Source organism: Panthera uncia, chromosome A2 (assembly GCF_023721935.1).
Source record: "Panthera uncia isolate 11264 chromosome A2, Puncia_PCG_1.0, whole genome shotgun sequence".
Classification (NCBI taxonomy): Eukaryota; Metazoa; Chordata; class Mammalia; order Carnivora; family Felidae; genus Panthera; species Panthera uncia.
In genome coordinates this window covers 116,346,631-116,364,535 of record NC_064816.1, presented here as the reverse complement: position 1 = coordinate 116,364,535, position 17,905 = coordinate 116,346,631, and the positions used below count along the sequence as shown (strand labels likewise).

Here is a 17,905-nt window from a genome sequence, read left to right as displayed (position 1 = left end):
TATGTAAAGGATTTTAAATGAGACTTTTCTTGTCACCGAGCTTCAAACAAGGCCCCAAAGACTGAGCACACTAGCTCATAGCCCGAAGGTGCAGAGAATGCTAAGAGTATGACATTTTTTTGTGACCCTTAGTTTACCGCCCACCTTGGGGGTTAAATACGGGGGGGATATAGAGGATTGAGCAAGACGCTTAAAAGATTTCTTTTTAGAGAGTTTTTGAGTACTGTAAGAATGTTCTTTGGTGAAGGAAAGCCTAAGCTTTGCGGGGCGGGGGTGGGGGGTGGGGATTGGTTCACAGAACCCCTCTGAGAGCTTTATGTGTGTCCCCTAGAGTCTGGGGACTTAAAATTATTTTCATGCTAAAGGCAAAAGGAGAGGACTGTGGTGGGGGACTGACGGAGCTGCTATCAATGAGTGGAAGACGTACATGCATTACTGTGAGCCAAGTGGGACCCCAGGAAGGCTTAGACGTGCACGGGACCCAAGCCAGGTTGGGTGATCCCAGCAGCAGAGACGAATATTGGGGGAGGGCCGTCCTTTGGAAGCCAGGCCTGTGCAGAGTTTAATGAAGCCTGTAGGAGGAGGCAGTGGTTTGTGAAGGAAGCACTGGGAGATCCCCACTGGAACAGCCAGACAGAAGGAACCCAGGACCCCAGTGAGTATGAAACTACATATTAGACCCATAGCTTCCCCCCCCCACCTGAATTTTAAATGAGCAAGAAATAAGCTTCTACCTTGTTTAATCTATTGTAATTTGGGTCCTCCACTACTTGTAGCCGAAACCAATCCTAACTACCAATCCTATTCAGATGCTTCCAGAGACAAGAAGAATAGAGAATGCAGTGTCACTCTACTTATGAGACAAACTGAATAAGGACTGTTTAGGCAAAGACAATTATAGACGATTTCAATGTCACATGTAAAGCTGGACATAAGATTCTACGGAATCAAAGAGTGAGCTAATGCACCGTTCTTTAAGGCACCATACTAAATAGCGTACTGGGTATGACTAGATAAAAGTTTTCCGAAAAGTATATAGGTAGCCTCTGTGGAAAACACTATGGAGGGTCCTCAAAAAATTAAAAATAGGATTATCCCATGATACGGTAATTCCATTACTGAGTGTTTATCCAAAGAATACAAAAACACTAATTTGAAAAGATACATGCACCCCTGTGTTGATTGCAGCATTAGGTATAATAGCCAAATTATGGAAGTGTCCTAAGTGTCCATCAACAGATGAGTGGATAAAAAAGATGTGGCATATATACAAAATGAAGGCATAAAAAAGAATGAAATCTTGCCATTTGCAACAACAGGGACGGACCTAGAGGGTATGATGTTATGTGAAATAAGCCAGTCAGAAAAAGGCAAGACCATATGATTTCACTCACATGTGGAATTTAAGAAACAAAACAAGCAAAGAAGAGACAAAAAACCAGACTCTTAAATACAGAGAACAGACTGTTACCAGAGGAGAGGTTGAAAGGGCGGGGCGCATGGGTGAAATAGGTGAAGGGGATTAAGAGTACCCTTATCGTGATGAGCCCTGAGTAATGTATAGAATTGTGGTTTTTAAAAAAAAATTTTTTGGGGGGGGGGGTGCCTGGGTGGCTCAGTCGGTTAAGCAGCCGACTTCGGCTCAGGTCACGATCTCGCGGTCCATGAGTTCGAGCCCCGTGTCGGGCTCTGTGCTGACAGCTCAGAGCCTGGAGCCTGTTTCGGATTCTGTGTCTCCCTCTCTCTGACCCTCCCCCATTGATGCTCTGTCTCTCTCTGTCTCAAAAATAAATAATGAGAGAAAGAGACAGAGTGTGAGCAGGGGAGGGGCAGAGAGAGAGGGAGACACAGAATCCGAAGCAGGCTCCAGGCTCTGAGCTGTCAGCACAGAACCCGACGCGGGGCTCGAACTCACGGACCCCGAGATCGTGACCTGAGCTGAAGTCGAAGTCAACCGACTGAGCCCCCCCCCCCCCCAGGCGCCCCAGAGTAATGTAGAATTGTTGAAGGACTATATTGTACACATCATTCTGAAGTTTTAAATTCTCCTGATGCAGTGCAAATACGGTAGATGTGAAAATTTTAAAGAGTGGAGTGGTGGAGTCCTGGAGTGTTCATCAGGACTCTTGGCTGTGGGCAGTAGGTCACGTGCTAGCTGGTTTTAGCAGAAGGGATCTGTTACAGGGCACTGGGTAGCTTATTGAATCTTAGGGATTATTTTATTTGTTGACAGATAGCATTCAGAGCCAGAGAGGTTGTGATCGCCTGTGGATAAAGTAGGGCAAGAAACAGCATTGGTGAGCGTGCCAGGGGATTTGGACAGGTATGGAAGGACAACGGGCAGAGGCATCGAGCAGAGGATGGGGGTGTGGGTGGTGTCCCAGCAGCCGAGAGAGAGAGGGGTTTGAGAAGAAAGGGGAGGTCCGCTGGGCCAGCAACTGAGAAGCCAAGTAAGCGGAGACCTGAAGCCGCAGGACGGTCGGCGGGGCTCCAGGGGGAGCACTGGGGGGCAGCAGCAGCCGTAGCTGACCGAGTGGTGGAAAGGTGTGTGACGGCACCCCCACACCTGCTCCCACGCCATCTGGCCTCAGCGATAACCCCGTGAGGTTGGCGGGCCAAGCAGGCAGGCATTAGTTTTCACGTTTCAAAGGGGAGAAACCTGAGGCTCAGAAATGTGAAAAGCCTTGATCTGTGACCGAGCCAGGTCTTGTGGCTCTAAATCCAGGGCTCTTGCAGGGCTACCGTGCTGCCTTTCCACCACATCCCACCATGGGCCGGGTGTGGCTTGGCTTTAAAAACCCACTGGGCGGTAAATGGGTAAAACTCCTTAACTCTAATTTGCTAGGCAGCAGTAAGTGGTGATGCCTGATAGCATAGATGAAAGAGTACCGATGGTCTAAGCATTCTTGTAAGAGTTTCCCTAAGCTCTTGAGTTTCTAGACAAACATTTGTGTCCCTACTCTGAGCCCCAATTACTGTATTGAATGCTGTATATAGATTATCTTAAGCCTCATAAACTTCATGGAAAGAGGTACTGATATTAGGTCATTATAATGACAAGGAAAACAGGCTTAATCAGTAAAATAACTTTCCCTAAGTTACACTCTCAGAAAGTGGTAACGCTTGGATGTAACCACGGGGGACATGGGGATCCAGCACCTGACCTTCTTCTAGTCTACACTGTACTCGATCCTAGCCCAGTAGAGCTATCACTTGCTGTATAACCCACAATTGAGTTAGAGACTTAGATCTTCAGATTCTCCAAACTGAATTATTTTGATGCTTAATCATTCGTACCAGAAAGAAGAAGGACTATGGTAAAAACTAGGTGAGTTAAGGATAATTGGCAAGCTTCAGTAATTAAAAGTTTCAGATATTAGGCAGAGCTCCAAATGGTGGACAAAAGCCCATCAAAATGCATTTGCAGATTCTTCTGCTTCTGGAGTTACCCCTTCCTCCATTGCACCAAAATATTATAGGACATTTGAGGATTTGTGGAAGGATTCTGCCACTAATTTCAAAAAGGTTGGAGTGCCTGTTGTATGCAAGGCACCGTGCCAGTTGGGGGCTGGAGTAGAGTGGTGAGCAAAGTTGACCAGATTTCTGCCCTCAGGAATCTTTCAGTTTAGATAATATTTTATTAGAGATAGAGTTGGTTCAATAGTTATGGGGGTGAGGCTCGGGGGGACCTTGGTCTATGGGTGTGGAAAGTCCTCTGGAACCTCATGGACTTTGGGGTCTTACAAGTCTTTCCTTGAGGGGCTGTTTGGCCTGCATCTCTGATTCTTGCAGCCCCATGTTGCCCCTGACAGGAATGTTCCACTCCATCCCATGCCTCCACATCCTTTAGCCCTGCCAGTTAATGAACTAACGTGAGCTTGCCCCGCCTGGCAGGGGATTGGTTTTGGAACCATGGTCCTGTGTACGGTAATTAACATTTGTACATTGCCATACAGTTTATAGTGAGCCTTCTGTTTTCACATTCAGGATCTCAGTGGATCCTTAGAACCACTCTGATAGGGAGGGGAGAGCAGATATTATGTTATTATGCCCATTTTCAGATTAGGGAACTAGAACAAAACCAGGATTATACCCATTTTACAAATTAAGATGTAGGCAAAACAAAACAAGTTTCATGCTTGGTAACTGGAGTGACCAAAAATCTGTTCCAGTAATACTCGCTTAATTCTTTATGAAGATTTTGAAGTAAATAATTTTTCAGGAAAGTATGTTAAGGTAATAATTTTTTTGGCGACAATGAAAAAATATGCTCCCATAGATGATTTATCATACATATGACGTGCACAAGCCCATGGAAAGAGAACTTGGTCTGTTTTTCTGACTGTAGGTGTTATTTTCATTCTTCACCCCCATTCGCTCCGTAAGGTTCAGCAAGTTGCCTTTCACTGCATTGTCCCATTGAAAAGTCTTCTGTTAAGTTACCGGGGACTCCTTAGTTGCCATATCCAAAGGGGATTCATTAACTTATCTTGGAACAGCATTTGACCCTGATGGCCTCTCTGTCTGTCCCTGACGTTCTGTCTTTCCCTTTCATCTTAGGCTCTGACCCTCACCTTCCTCTTCTGGCCATTCCTGACCTTCCTTGCAATGTTCTCTAGTTCTGCCTGCCCCTTGGATTTTGTTCTTAGGACCTACTATTGGTTCTCTTTGCTTCAACTGGCCACGCAATCTGACCAGGTCATATCTACCAGCTCATCCCCCTTTCTTGAGCTCCAAAACCACCTGTCCAACTGCCTACTGGACATTTCCACATGGGTGAACTATTAGCACATAGTGCATCCTGCAAACGGAGCCCATGATTTTCCCCTGCTGAACCTGCTCCCTTTCTCATATTCTCGTATCTTCCTTAAATATTCATTTAGTTGCAAAAACCAGACATGGAGGGTAACATTTGTGACACTTTCCTTCCTTTCAATTCTGGCATCAAATCAGTGGGTCCTGACAACCTCTTAAATCTCTCTCCTATCCATGACTCTTCTCCATCCCTCCTCTGGGGAGCCAAGCCACACGGGCAATGCCTCTGTTTCCTGATTAGCTCCCATATTCCTACTCTTAATGTCTTCTGGTCTTTCTTGTGTCCCTAGACAGACTTTTCTGAGTTTGGCTTATGCTTGGCTTGCAAGGTTCTTTGTTTCCTGGCACAGTCCTGCTTGTTTAATCTCACTCCCCTCCTCTTCCTTCACACTTTGTGTTCTGGTTAAATCCAAATCTGCAGTTCTCTAAACTTCCTGTCCTTCCACATAATTATGGCTGGTATCTGCTCTGTTCTCTGTCTGGGGAAGCTAGGGGAGGTCTCAGCCAGGGGAGCCTGTGTGGAGACTTGCAGGCTGTGCAGGAGGGTGCCTGATTGGCCAAGTGGGATCCTCGACTCCCAATCTCAGGGAGTTTGTATTTCAATGGAGACAGACATACACACAGTCGAGGTACTTTGTGATGCCTGCTGGATGAGCACTTTGTACAAACTGCAGGAAGGCAGTGAAGGAGGTCTGTGAGTATGGCAACATCTTTTCAACTCAACTTAGAAAAGCAAAATGACGCCAGCTCATTTGCATTTACAGAATAACTAAGCAACTCCTCCAATGCACAGGGTTGAATGTGGTACCTTGCGTGTAGCAAAAAAATCTAAGTGGGACAAAGAAATGGATTAGGACATTGTGGAACAAACCTGAATACAAGGGAGAGAGTCTTTCTGAACTGCACTCTGAGACCCTCTTTATTTTACTACATTAAAACAGACTTCACTTGCCTGCTCCTCTCTTTCCTGAATGTTGGTGCTCCACAGAACTCCGAATGGGGACTGTCACCTATTTCTCTGTTCTGTATCCTTGAGTACTTTCATTCACTCCCATGGTTTCAGTTGTTACCTCCCAGATCCGTGTCTCTAGCTGGGATCTGTCCCTGTCATTGCCAGTGAAACATCTCTGCTTGGAAATTTCACAGTCATCTCTATTTCACCATGTCCAAAGTAGACCTCGCCATCTTCCCTATTCTTTCCCCACCCCTCCTGTAGACTTCCAGCTCCTCTGTGCTCTTTTCTGTAAATCCTGTCCGGTTGTCAAATTCAGCCCCCCGAGAATCATCCTCGATTCTTTAATCCAACCTGTAACCAAACCTTTTCAACTCTGCCTCCTCAAGATGACTATTCTAGCTGTCTCTGCCTTTCTACCACCCGATGCAGGCTACATCCCCGCAGTCCTGCATGACAAGGAGAACATCTAACGACATCAACCTTCACTACCCCAGTCTGCCCACGTGTTCTCCGATGGATCCACGGTCAGGTAAGTGATCTTTTAAAAATGTAAACTAGATTCTGTCATCTGTCCCTTACAACCCATTAATGCCAATGCAGTGGGGCGCTCTGGACCATATCCCAGGACAGGAAAAGGATATTGGTGGAAAACCCATGAAATCTGAATAAAGTCTGGAGTTAATAGTAATGTGCCAGTGTCGGTTTCTTAGTTTTGATTAATGGACGGTGGTTACATAAGACGTTAACATTAGGGGAAAGTGGGTCAGGAGTACACAGGCACTCTCTGTGGTACCTCTGCAACTTTTCTGTAAATGTAAAACCATTCCAAAATTAAGTTTATTCAAAAAAAAAATGAGTGGCACCGATTTCCCTGAGGTCAGAGTACCAAATCTTCAACATGACCAGCTTTCTCTCTCTAGCCAGACTAAACTTATTTAATTCTTCCAGTGAGATAAGCCTCTTCCCTGCCTCCAAGTATTCAGTGTCTGGCCCATTAATAAATGCTTGATAAATATTTGTTGAAAATTAATGAACATTTTTAAAACCAGAGTTGGGTTTTTAGTAGGAATCAGGACAGCCCAGGCAATGCTTGAACTGTGTGGTATGCGACTGCCCTATGCTGTCCTCTCCTCCCTGTCTCTGCCCTCCAGACTGCTATCCTTGAAATTCAGCACCAGCCCCCTCCCAGTTCTGGAGACCAGGTGCCCATTTATGTTAATGGGAGAAAGAGAAGGGGTCTTCTCCCCTCCTGAGAATGATCTTCTTCCACCCACTCTGCCCCTGTTGCGCCTCCCACAACCCACTTGTAGACAGCAGTGGGTTTCTGGAAACAGTGCTGCCTCCTCTCAAGTGATCACTACTAGAGTTATTCCAATGGCAGGAATTTCAAGCTGGGTAAGAGGAGCCATGCCAGGCTGCCAGATGGTGGGGGAGATAAATGTGGGCGAGCAAGCTTCAGACTAAAGCAAGGGAGAGGGGATCGGGTGTTGTAATCACAGTCAAGAAAAGGAGTCAGGTGACCCTCATTACATAGTATAGAGCCCTGTTATAATATCCCTTACTACTCGAACTTGGATTTAACCTGGGACAAACCCTTTTCTTCTCCTGCTTCTGCCTTCCCACCCTAGGTTATAGCTCTTTCCCTGTGAAGTCATCACTCTTAATAATGATAATAATAAGAAATAACTGTTACTAATGGCTTTAGGTCATTTCATCTAAGATGTCACAGCCAGAACATTTTGCCCAGTTTTTCAGATGAGCAAACGCATTCCCAAGGTCACATGCAGCTGAGAACAGACAGATCTGGGATTCAAACTCAGGTCTTTCTGGCTCAGAAACTCTTGTTCTGTTCTCCTGAGGATGACCTAGGGGGGATTTGCTCTAAACCCTACATCTTTTTTTTTTTAATTTTTTTTTTACATTTATTTATTTTTGAGAAACAGAGTGAGACAAAGCGTGAGCGGGGGAGGGGCAGAGAGAGAAGGAGAGACAGGATCTGAAGCAGGCTCCAGGCTAAGCTGTCAGCACAGAGCCTGATGCGGAGCTCGAACCCACAAACTGTGAGATCATAACCTGAGCCAAAGTTAGATGCTCAACCGACTGAGCCACCCAGGCACCCATAAACCCTACGTCTTTTAATGAAAAACATAAATGCAACAGGTCTTAGGGACAGTGAAGGCAGAGCATTAGAATCCCAAGCAGGCCCTCCAGAGTGGACACTGGAAGAGGGGTGGGCAACAGGGTGGGGACTCAGTGGGACGTGTCTGTTTCCTCCCCATGTTTTGGTGACGACAGAAACTGTCGCCAAAACCCATCTGGGAACGGTGTTTTAGACATTCTCCCCCTACTGGACCCTGCTGCTCCCCAACACCAGTTTTCTTCACACACTCCGAAACGATAGACAGAAGAATTTAATACATTTAATGCTTTTCCTTCCATTTACACTATCATAAATTACAAAGTATTATTCACTTCACAAAATAAAACCATTTTCAGATAATTTTTTGACAGTATCCAGAAGTACAGAAGCTACAACAAACAAATCTGTACAGTTGGGAGGAACAATAAAGCAGGGACCCAGCAGAACCATTCTGACCCCGCCGTGTGCCAACAGAGCCCGTGCAGGACAACAGTTGCACCGCCCTCCTCCTTCCAGCTCACTTCTCACACAGTAATTCTCTTCCCGTCACTCCAAAACCAGACTACCGAGTAAGTACGTGGATCAGCTCAATCAGAGGAAAAGACGCTGTAGTTGGATTGCAGGGAAAAAAATTAGATTTACAGGTTTTGATGCTTCCGATATTTTACCTATGTTACAAAATATAGAAATCTTGCCGTGAAAAGCCCATGCTAAGATAAATATCACCAATAAGATGGAGCTATAGTAATAAAGTCATATTAAATTATGATCCATACACAGCTACTCTTATCAAGGAGGAATATTTGTAAAAACCCAACTTACTCATTCTTACTTTTAAAAATAGTCTTGTTTATAAAACAAAAACGAAAAAAAAATCAACAATTCTGCAGATTCACTTTTCATAAATACAGAAATGTGACAAAAATACAATTTGCCATTAATCGATGAAGTCAGAATGCTGGCCTGAAAACAGGGAAAGTGCTCACTTTTTTACATGGCCCAGATTCAACCAGTGTTCCCAAATCATTTTCTGTAAAATGACCACATTCTGCATATTCTGGGATATTCACACACGATATGGAAAGACTACAGCTAATGCCAAAACATACTCTGGGATCCCACAACATTGTTATGGAAAGAAGATGCGTGGATGTATCAGGCCATCCTACAATTGCTATAAACGTATACCATACGACAGCAAGCTGCCAGTGTGCTTAACAGCAAAAACTATCAAAAGCAGGGACACGGGTGGCCGGTGAACTTTCATTGCAAAGCACTGATAAGGACAGAGGTATGTCAAGATAATACTGCATTCATGGGAAACGTTTTCAGGGATCACAGCAAGAAGCGGGACAAAGTACACAGGGTCATAATCAATGCACTGCATTGAGTTCTGTTTGCTGAAATAAAGTAACATTCTCGCAGCTAAAATAAAAATACATTTTACAATAGAAGTCTCATTTAACATTTAACATAGAATTGTCTTCTTTTTGTAAGTGGAAAACGTATAACTGTATCAAGTACCTCTATGAATTAAATTCCCTTTTATTACTGATAAGACTGAAGCTTAAAGGTCTACGTTGTTGTTTTTTAATAAGTTAAAGAAAGATTTATTAATCACTCTTCCAGCAAAACAGATGTACGTAGGAGGCACGGCAAAGACCCAAGACAAGGTCCTTGGTCACTCTCACCCCTGCTCTTCTCACGTGGACGAGGCGAGTGTCTATGAGACACAGGAGCCGACTTGACAACCCGCTGCGGTCCAGGAAATTCTGCCACATGTTTGAAAACGAATCAAGCGTAAGAAATGCTTTTATTCCTTTAGCCTTATCAACTTAGATGGGGCTGGGGCCATTCAGCTCATTTCCCCGGTGGATTAAAACAAAACATCTTCATTTTCTATTAAAATCTGCACAATCAGCTTTTGGTACCGCATGTCCTGGAGGGTGGTGAGGGTGCTGTCCTCAGGGGACCTCATCAGGGTGGGTCCAAACACGATCCCCAGATTTTCAGCATTCATGAAATTGTCCTTTTCATTCAAAGTCACCCTGCGGAACGAGCATATACACAGAGACATTACACAGACTTGCAGACGGACGTGTATCCTGATTGTGCACGTGTGCCCTCAGAAATGTCTCTGCTTTGGGAAGTTGTGAAAGGAAACTGAGAATCAGAGTTCTAGAAAAGTGTTTTCAGAAAGGTAATTTTCTGCTTTTGCTTTTCCTTCTAGGTTGCTGGCATTGCCTGCAGCCGGCAGACCTGAATTACTTAGCGAATCTGGTACAGACACCTCTTTAAACTTAGAAAATCAGTCCTTCTTACTAAACAGATGTGGCAGCGGAGTAGGGAATATTGGTTAGAAGGGGCAGCAGACTTCTAGCTGGCCCACAGTGCATGCAGATTTTAGTCTAGGCTTGTATGGAAGTCTTTTTCCCCCCTGTAGCTGCTTCCTACTGGTCGGTGTGCTCATTATCAGGGAAGCTGATGGCAGATTCCTGGCCCGCTGGCAGGCTTAGTGTCGGAGGAGCAAGGTTACTGTAGGATGGGGCTGCCACGAGTGTAGGAATAGCCAGACCATTATCACGGGATAGGGGAAAGGCTGGAATGTGGCCAGACAGGAAAGCACTTGGACATTATTTCTGGTTCCCACAGGATGAGGTCTGGAGCAGTAATTATTGTTGGAATTGAAAATCATCATTTCAACATCCAGATGAGAACAGCAAAGCCTTTCAGAATAAAATTCAAACTCCAGAGTTGGCTCACTACCTTCCTAGTAGAATAAAATTACAGTCTCCTGGATTCTTCCTTTAAGGAATTGAGGTTTTGGGGTGTTCACAATGGAACTAAAAGAGAATAGGTTCTCGAAAGAAGGCAAAATACGATGAAACCCTGTTTAGGTTCTGCGCAGAAGGCCATGCGTTTATTTTTATTCTCTTGGAGCTAATGAGGTCGGCCACTTAGCATCATTTTAGGAAGGCCAACTCAGCTTGTAGGACTTTCATGTTACAAAGCTAAGGAGGTAGGAAAGAGGAACATTCTTCACTATCAAACTGCTCACATCTTCCCATTAAGTCAGGCACCATGCCTGGCCAAACAAGATGCTTAGCAAACCCTCCATGATAAAAATACTAAATTATTGGCATTAAAGATTCAAATGGGACATATCAGCATTTTTCCTGATAATGACACTTTGCCTTCCAAACTACAACAATTAGATCTAATTTCTTTCTAAAGAAATAATTTCTAGCTAATTAAAGACCAGGCTGGCCTTCATAGTCTTACTTATCCAAAAATTACTCATACTCTAATAAATTACTCCAAACAGAAACCTTCTGAGCTAAATGTTATTACATCTCTGATCACCATGCATCTGAGCAACAATATTTATATGTTTCATAAGGTAGAAAAATAAAAACAACACCCAGTGTTTATACAGTATTCTCAACTTGCTTCCTTTCACTTACTGAACGGATCTGTAAATTAGCGTAGACAATTTGTGGTTCATTTTATCTGTGAATGAGCCACTGCCACGGGTCTTCCGAAAACAGACAGGACGGCACACAGAAACGCCCTGATCCCTCCAACATCTCAGAGACGAACTCACTGACCTTGCTATATATGTACAGTGAAGGAAAGAGACTCACAGCTGAAGTAAGAGAGTCTGGAACCAGAGCTCTAGGGTCCTGTAAATACCCAGACATGTCCATCTGTCTTATGTGCTGTCACACAGATAATGCAGTGCCTAGCTGTCTGTGGTGCGTACCCTCTGTGATGGCCCCCTGCCCGTGATCCCTGCCTCCTGGAATTCATACTCTTGTCTAATCCCTTCCCCTGGAGTATGGGCTGGACCTAGTGGCTTCCAACAAATAGCAATTGAATGTCACTTCTGAGATGAGGTTACAGAGAGACTGTATCTTTCATGTTGGGGGCTCTTGCTTGCTCTGAGGGAAGCCAGCTGCCATTCTGTGAGCTGCCCATGGGGAGACTCAAGTGGCAGGGCACTGAGGGGGTCCCCCCGGCAAACAGCAAGAAAGGGCTCCAGTCACACGGCCTCTGAGGAACTGAATCCGGCCAACAACCTTGTGAGTGAGTGTGGAAATGGATGCTCCCCTAGAGAGCCTGGCCATCAGTTCAACCATAGCCTCATTCTAGACCTTGAACCAGAGGCACCCAACTAAGCCACACCTGATTCCTGATCACAGCGGCTGTGAGATAATAAATCTCTATTGTTTTAAGCCTACAACTTTTGGGGCGATTGGTTACTTGGTGATCGGTCACTAATACATCAAGAAAAACAAGGCATCAGGGTGGGGAATGGGCCTGCCCAGAAGCAAGGCAGTTCAGGAGTCCAGAAATAGAATGAGCCGAAAGAGAAAGAACAGAACGCAGAGGATAGGGCTGGTGTGGGAGGCCCCGTGCAGATGTGTACGCAGTGTGGACAAATGGCTAAGGCAGACTGTGGGCTCTGGATCAGCCTGCCTGGATTTCAGTCTGGTTTCACGTTACCTCTTCACATCGGTTATTTTACCCCCTTAAGCGTCCACAATCTCATCTGTAACCTGAGGCCCCTAACAACCCCCACCTCACAGAGATAACACACGTAAAGTGTGTGGAGCACTTCCAGGCACAGAGTGAGGGTTCTAGCAGTTACAGATGGGGCTGCCTTCGCTAGACCCTCCCCACCCCCCCTGCCAAAAGAGGGTCCATCCCCTCAGTGGGTTGGGGAGAAAGTTTATGAACCCTTGCTAATGCATTCACCATCCCAGGCAGATAGGGGTTGTGGAGGACGTGCCGAGGGGGTGTTGGCTTACTTCTTGAGGTGGATCATCAGGTACCGGAGGGTCTCATAGTGGGCGGGAGGCAGCAGCATCAGCACTTCATGGACAGCTTCCAGCCTCTCGTCTGCATTGGAGATTTCTGTAACGGCCCATGTGAGGCGTTAGTGCAGTGCTGAGACATTCGCGTTTTCAGAGAAGTAACCAGAAGACTGGTTTGTTCTGGTTGGAGATGGAGGGGAAGTCTAAGAAGTTCATGCAATTTCAGGTGACATTTCACTTAAACTAAGCGACTCGTTGGTGTCTTGCCTTATTCCAGAAAGGCCTGGAGGTTGGGAACCACACATGTATTCAGTGTGCACTGGGTGGGGGACAGGAGGCCGGACCTGGAGTCTGCAGTCGGGTATGTGTTTCGTGGTGGGAGGGACGGCGCTTTGCCCGTCCTCTGAAAGCTGGGTTTACGAGAGAGCTCGCTGTCACGAGCTTTGATTTAAGCTGGATCGCCCATGGTAGTGTTCTCTTGAGGTTGTCTGACAGTGTCTTCCTGGCAGGCTTCCATAACTGAATACACTCTACAACACAAGGGCGCTGGCCGATGAGCCCGCCGGCTCAGCCTGCACCAGTGGCACTTTTCACCCAAGCGCTGGCGTGGCTAACCCCGCTGGACAGTCCAGGTGAGGAAGTAGATACTAGGTCCATCAGCAAAGGGAGGAAACGTGCATGCTTCTGCTTTCGAATAGGTACTGGCAGCCATTCAAAGAAACGCTCCCCTGCCGTTCCTCCTGGGGCAGAGGGCACTCTGTTGCCAGAACCTTCTCCACCTAGGACCACCAGGACCCATGCTCCTGGGTAAGCGTGGAGAATTCTCCTGGGTAGGAGAATGCTCCTACCAGGAAATAGGGCCATAGCTCCCCAGGAAAGGACATCTTGCACTAATCCCAGCCTGCCCACTTTTGTGCCCGTCAAGCATCTTATTATTACACTTACCTTTAAATGTTACAGTTTTTATGAACAATTCCTCACGGTGTGTTTGGGTTCTATGTCACGCATTCTAGCATCTGCATCTCCCCTTCCTCACTATGTTGCTGGGCAGAGGGCAGCACCCCTCCTCCCCCCAGAATGGTCCTCTCTCCTGACACCAGTCAACTCGCGTGCCACACGCTAAATGAGCAACTGTGGGCTGAAGGGAGACCAAGGACGATGGTGTTCTTTCCCTGGCCCCGTGACCTCAGCTCCCTGAGCCTAGCTTTCCTGCTCTGTGAAATGGGATTATGAAGTGTGCCTCATCGGGTGGATGAGAAGCTTAAACTAGAGGATATTATCGAGAGGTCCCGGCACGGTACTTGACACAGTAGATTCTGGGTGTATGATCAGTTTCGAACAACACCAGCGGGTCAAACTGGGGGCATGACTTTGATCGATTAGCAGTGGGGGTCTGCTTCACGGATGAACGTAGCTAATCCGTACAGTCCTCACTGAAGAACATTGGATTTTTTACTACCGGAACATTCTTGCTTTCAACATAGAACAGTCCCTGACTGTGCGGGTGCCCAGGAGAGAAGTGACGACGGTGTGGAGAGACAACTGCCTGGCACCATTTCTCAGCTGAGTGGCTGGCTTGGTACTGGTTCAACTCAGCTGGTGAACTATGCCTGGTTTTCTTTAAAAAAAAATTTTTTTTTTAACATTTATTTATTTTTGAGACAGAGCATGAACGGGGGAGGGGCAGAGAGAGAGGGAGACACAGAATCGGAAGCAGGCTCCAGGCTCTGAGCCATCAGCCCAGAGCCCAACGCGGGGCTCGAACTCACGGACCACGAGATCTTGACCTGAGCCCAAGTTGGACGCTCAACCGACTGAGCCGCCCAGGCGCCCCATGCCTGGTTTTCTATTAACTGTACCATTGTGCCCTCGCTTGGCAGAGCAGGTGCTCAGGCAGTAATTTAAAGAGTTCCGAGTCTGATTTTCTCGAAGTGAAAAGCATGATACTTAATGGTTTGATACGAATAAAAGATTAGCTCTAGATACTTACTCGCTGCTTCGATAAATTTGGGATAGGTGTCATAGGTGATAACAGGAATGGGTAAGTCTCTGAAGTACAGTTTAAGGGCTCCAGTGATGATGTTTATGTCTGGATAGATGTTGGCAGATATATCTGCCTTTTCACCGTCTGAAAAACAATCAACAATCCAATTCCTAATTAGGACCTATTTTGCCAAGTTAACGCATGCCCACAAAGAAAGAAACGATCCAACGTGGATGCAACGTGCCCGTACAAGTCCAGCTGACTACTCTCGCTTCTAAGAACACTGACATGCAGGAAGTAACAGAAGTTTGGGAAGACCGATTTTGGGTCTGAGCGCAAGTGTAGCCAAGGGTAGTAAAATTGACTGAAAGTCGTTCTTTGGCCCCAGCCTCTGGTAATTTGCTAAAAAGAAATTTAACATAGTAATTAATATTCCAGACACAAAAGTTCATAATGGAATAGCAATCTAATCTGAAATAATAATTTAAAAAAAATCAAGAAGCTTTTATATAGCTGCACCAGGATTCTTTGGATTTGGGTTTGAAGATCACAGACACAACAGGAAGAGTTGAATATCTTCAGTTTCAATTGTCTCTTTCAGGCTCGTGATGTTTCTTCTTTCTTGGTTCTGTCTCCTCTGCCCCTAGGACTTTAATCTGGTAAACTCTGACCTTCCTTCATGTATAGGTAATGTTATATTTTAACCTTTTTTGCAATCATTCTTTTTTTTTTTTTTTTTGAGCAAGTGCGTGCAAGCTGGGGAGGGAAGAGTCAGACGCTCAACTGACTGTGCCACCCAAGTGCCCCTCTGACAATCATTCTGAAGACACTTTTTGACTTAAAGTTACAATCATTTTGAGACGATTAGCATTTTCTTTTACTTAGAGAACCGAAAGAACAAGTGTCTCATCACATTTGGTTCTGAGGATAAAAAAAAGCTGCTAAGGAACAGAAAACAGGGAGTATAGCAGATAGGTCACCTGATCCCATTATTTACAGATTTAACAAATATCTACTGAGAATCTGCCATGTGCTAGGCACTGTTAGGCCCTGGGGAGTCAAAGAGAAAAAGACACATATTCCCTTTCTGTAGGTTTAAGTCGGAGTGGGAGTCAGGCATGCAACTCAGTAGTTACAAGGAAGTGGGAAGCTTGCTCAGCTGGAGGCATGTGAAAACATGGGGGTGGGTGGGGCCCAGGAAAGGGCAGTCAGACTCTTTAGGTCAGCATGGGGTGCTCAGGGAGGATTCATGGAAGAGGAAACCCTTGAGCTGACACCTGATTAATAGGTAAGCGTTTGCCAGGCAGAGGTGCGAACGCATTCTAGATGGACAGAACCACGTGAGCCAAGGCAGTTGTTCGTGAAAACAGGTGCACTTCAGTATTGCTGGGGCATAAAGTATACGGGAAGGAGCAACGGGCCATGAGCCTGAACAGATATGGCCGCCGGATCATCAGAGACCTTGTCTGTTCTACAGAGAGAAGGTTCTCTCTGGTAGGCCAGGGGTTCCAGCCGTTGACTGGCTTGACTACAATTATTTGGACTGTTCGGTAGAAATGTAGAATGAAAACATAATTCAGAAAGAAACGTGCACCCCCACGTGGACTGCAACATGGCTCACAAAAGCCCAGACATGGAAGCAACCTGAGTGTCCGCTGATGGATGAACAGATAAAGCAGATGTGTTTACACCAAAAGGAATAGTATTCAGCCATAAAAAAGAATGAAATCTTGCCATTTGTGGCAATGCACATGGACCCTGAGGGGATTAGGCTATGTGAAATAAGACAGAGAAAGAGACACCCTACGGTCTCTCTCATACACGGGATATAAACCAAACCAAATCAAAACTAAGCTCATAGATACGGAGAACAGATTGGTGATTGGAGGAGATGAGCAGTGAGGGGTGGGAAAAATGGGTGAATGGTTTTTTGTTGTTGTTTGTCTGTTTCAATAAAATGAATAAAAATTAATAATATAGATTCATGGGTTCACCTAGCTTTCTCAGTGAGTCCCCAGGGTGGACCCTGGTGATCCGTACTTTTAACAAGCTCCCAAGTTCTCCGACCTGAGAGAGAATGTGGCCTAGAGAACATTTGTCACAGTTATAAACAACAAAAGGGGTTACCTCCTAAACTTCCACTGGCTTCCCCTATTTCAGTGTTGGGCACATCCGCATCCCTATGCTCTGTTCTTTGGAGTTTTGGGAGAAAGAGAAGAGCCACTGAGATCCTTAGCTGGGGATGTAGAAGGACAGCCTGGTGCCATGTGGACTGTCTGTGAATGTTGGACATCAAATCAAGAGCCATAATGGCACCAAACGCTGGCTGCCCATTCAAGAAAGATTTTAAACTCGTGGGATCGCTAGTCCACAACTTTTAAGGAAACGCTTCCCTCAGAAAAGCAGAGAACTATGTGATCTGTAAACGACTACTCCTTGGTTTCTTGAACAACAACTCTCTGTAGCTCTGAAACCCATTCCCAGTATGAATAAAATGTGGTACCAAAAGAAAGGACGCTAAGGATGCGTCATTTGGCGTTCAAGAAAGACAAAGCCCACCTCTGTCAAATGCCATTTTGACATCTTCAATGTGTTCGGTGAACCCAGAGACTCTGTAAAGACCTTCCGACTTCAATCCTGTGGGGGAAAAGGAAACAGAGAGACTTTAACTTCCTGAAACATCTGCAGAGGACTCTAATTTCATATATACACTGTGTGCTATAAATGAGAAAAATACAGTCAGTGCTCTTGTATATTACACACTGTCACACTGAACGATGCTGTCGCCGGACCTGCCCGTCTCAGTTTCCAGGCAACTCTGTCTTCATTTGCTTGCGCTGCAGTGGAAACCTCACAGGGATCTGGTCTTCTTCCTGCCTGGCTTCACAAAGTGAACCCCTGTTTCAGATTCTCATCAACCTTGGTGCTTCCTTTGTTCATCAGACTTGTGGATTTGATTTCACTGCTTCAGGCGGCAACCCGCTGTCTCCCCAGCATCATCTTAACCCATGTGCCATACTGCGTGCAGTGCTGTGCTAGGTATACATACATCCACGGGCACCTCTGTGTGGTATATATTACCCTGATTTTATTCAAACGGTCTAAATTTTATAGCCTTTTGTGTTTAATCGTAAATATCATATGTTCAATGTTTAAATATAATCGATTTCATCATTATACCTTCAAATAAAGGA

General features: G+C 45.5%; 1 protein-coding gene across 2 annotated transcripts in view; it reads right to left on the bottom strand.

The window, feature by feature from the left end:
• Positions 1 to 9,704: 9,704 nt before the first annotated feature.
• Positions 9,705 to 17,905, bottom strand: part of CHN2 (chimerin 2) — a 302,150-nt gene continuing 293,949 nt past the window's right edge. For both annotated transcript variants that reach the window (XM_049642938.1, XM_049642939.1), the window contains 4 exons: positions 17,271 to 17,348; positions 14,718 to 14,855; positions 12,722 to 12,827; positions 9,705 to 9,958 (listed from right to left, as the gene is read on the bottom strand). In XM_049642938.1, the coding sequence (XP_049498895.1) occupies positions 9,787 to 9,958; positions 12,722 to 12,827; positions 14,718 to 14,855; positions 17,271 to 17,348 (494 nt within the window). In that variant the 3' untranslated portion in view covers positions 9,705 to 9,786. The remainder of the gene's footprint in view (positions 9,959 to 12,721; positions 12,828 to 14,717; positions 14,856 to 17,270; positions 17,349 to 17,905) is intronic.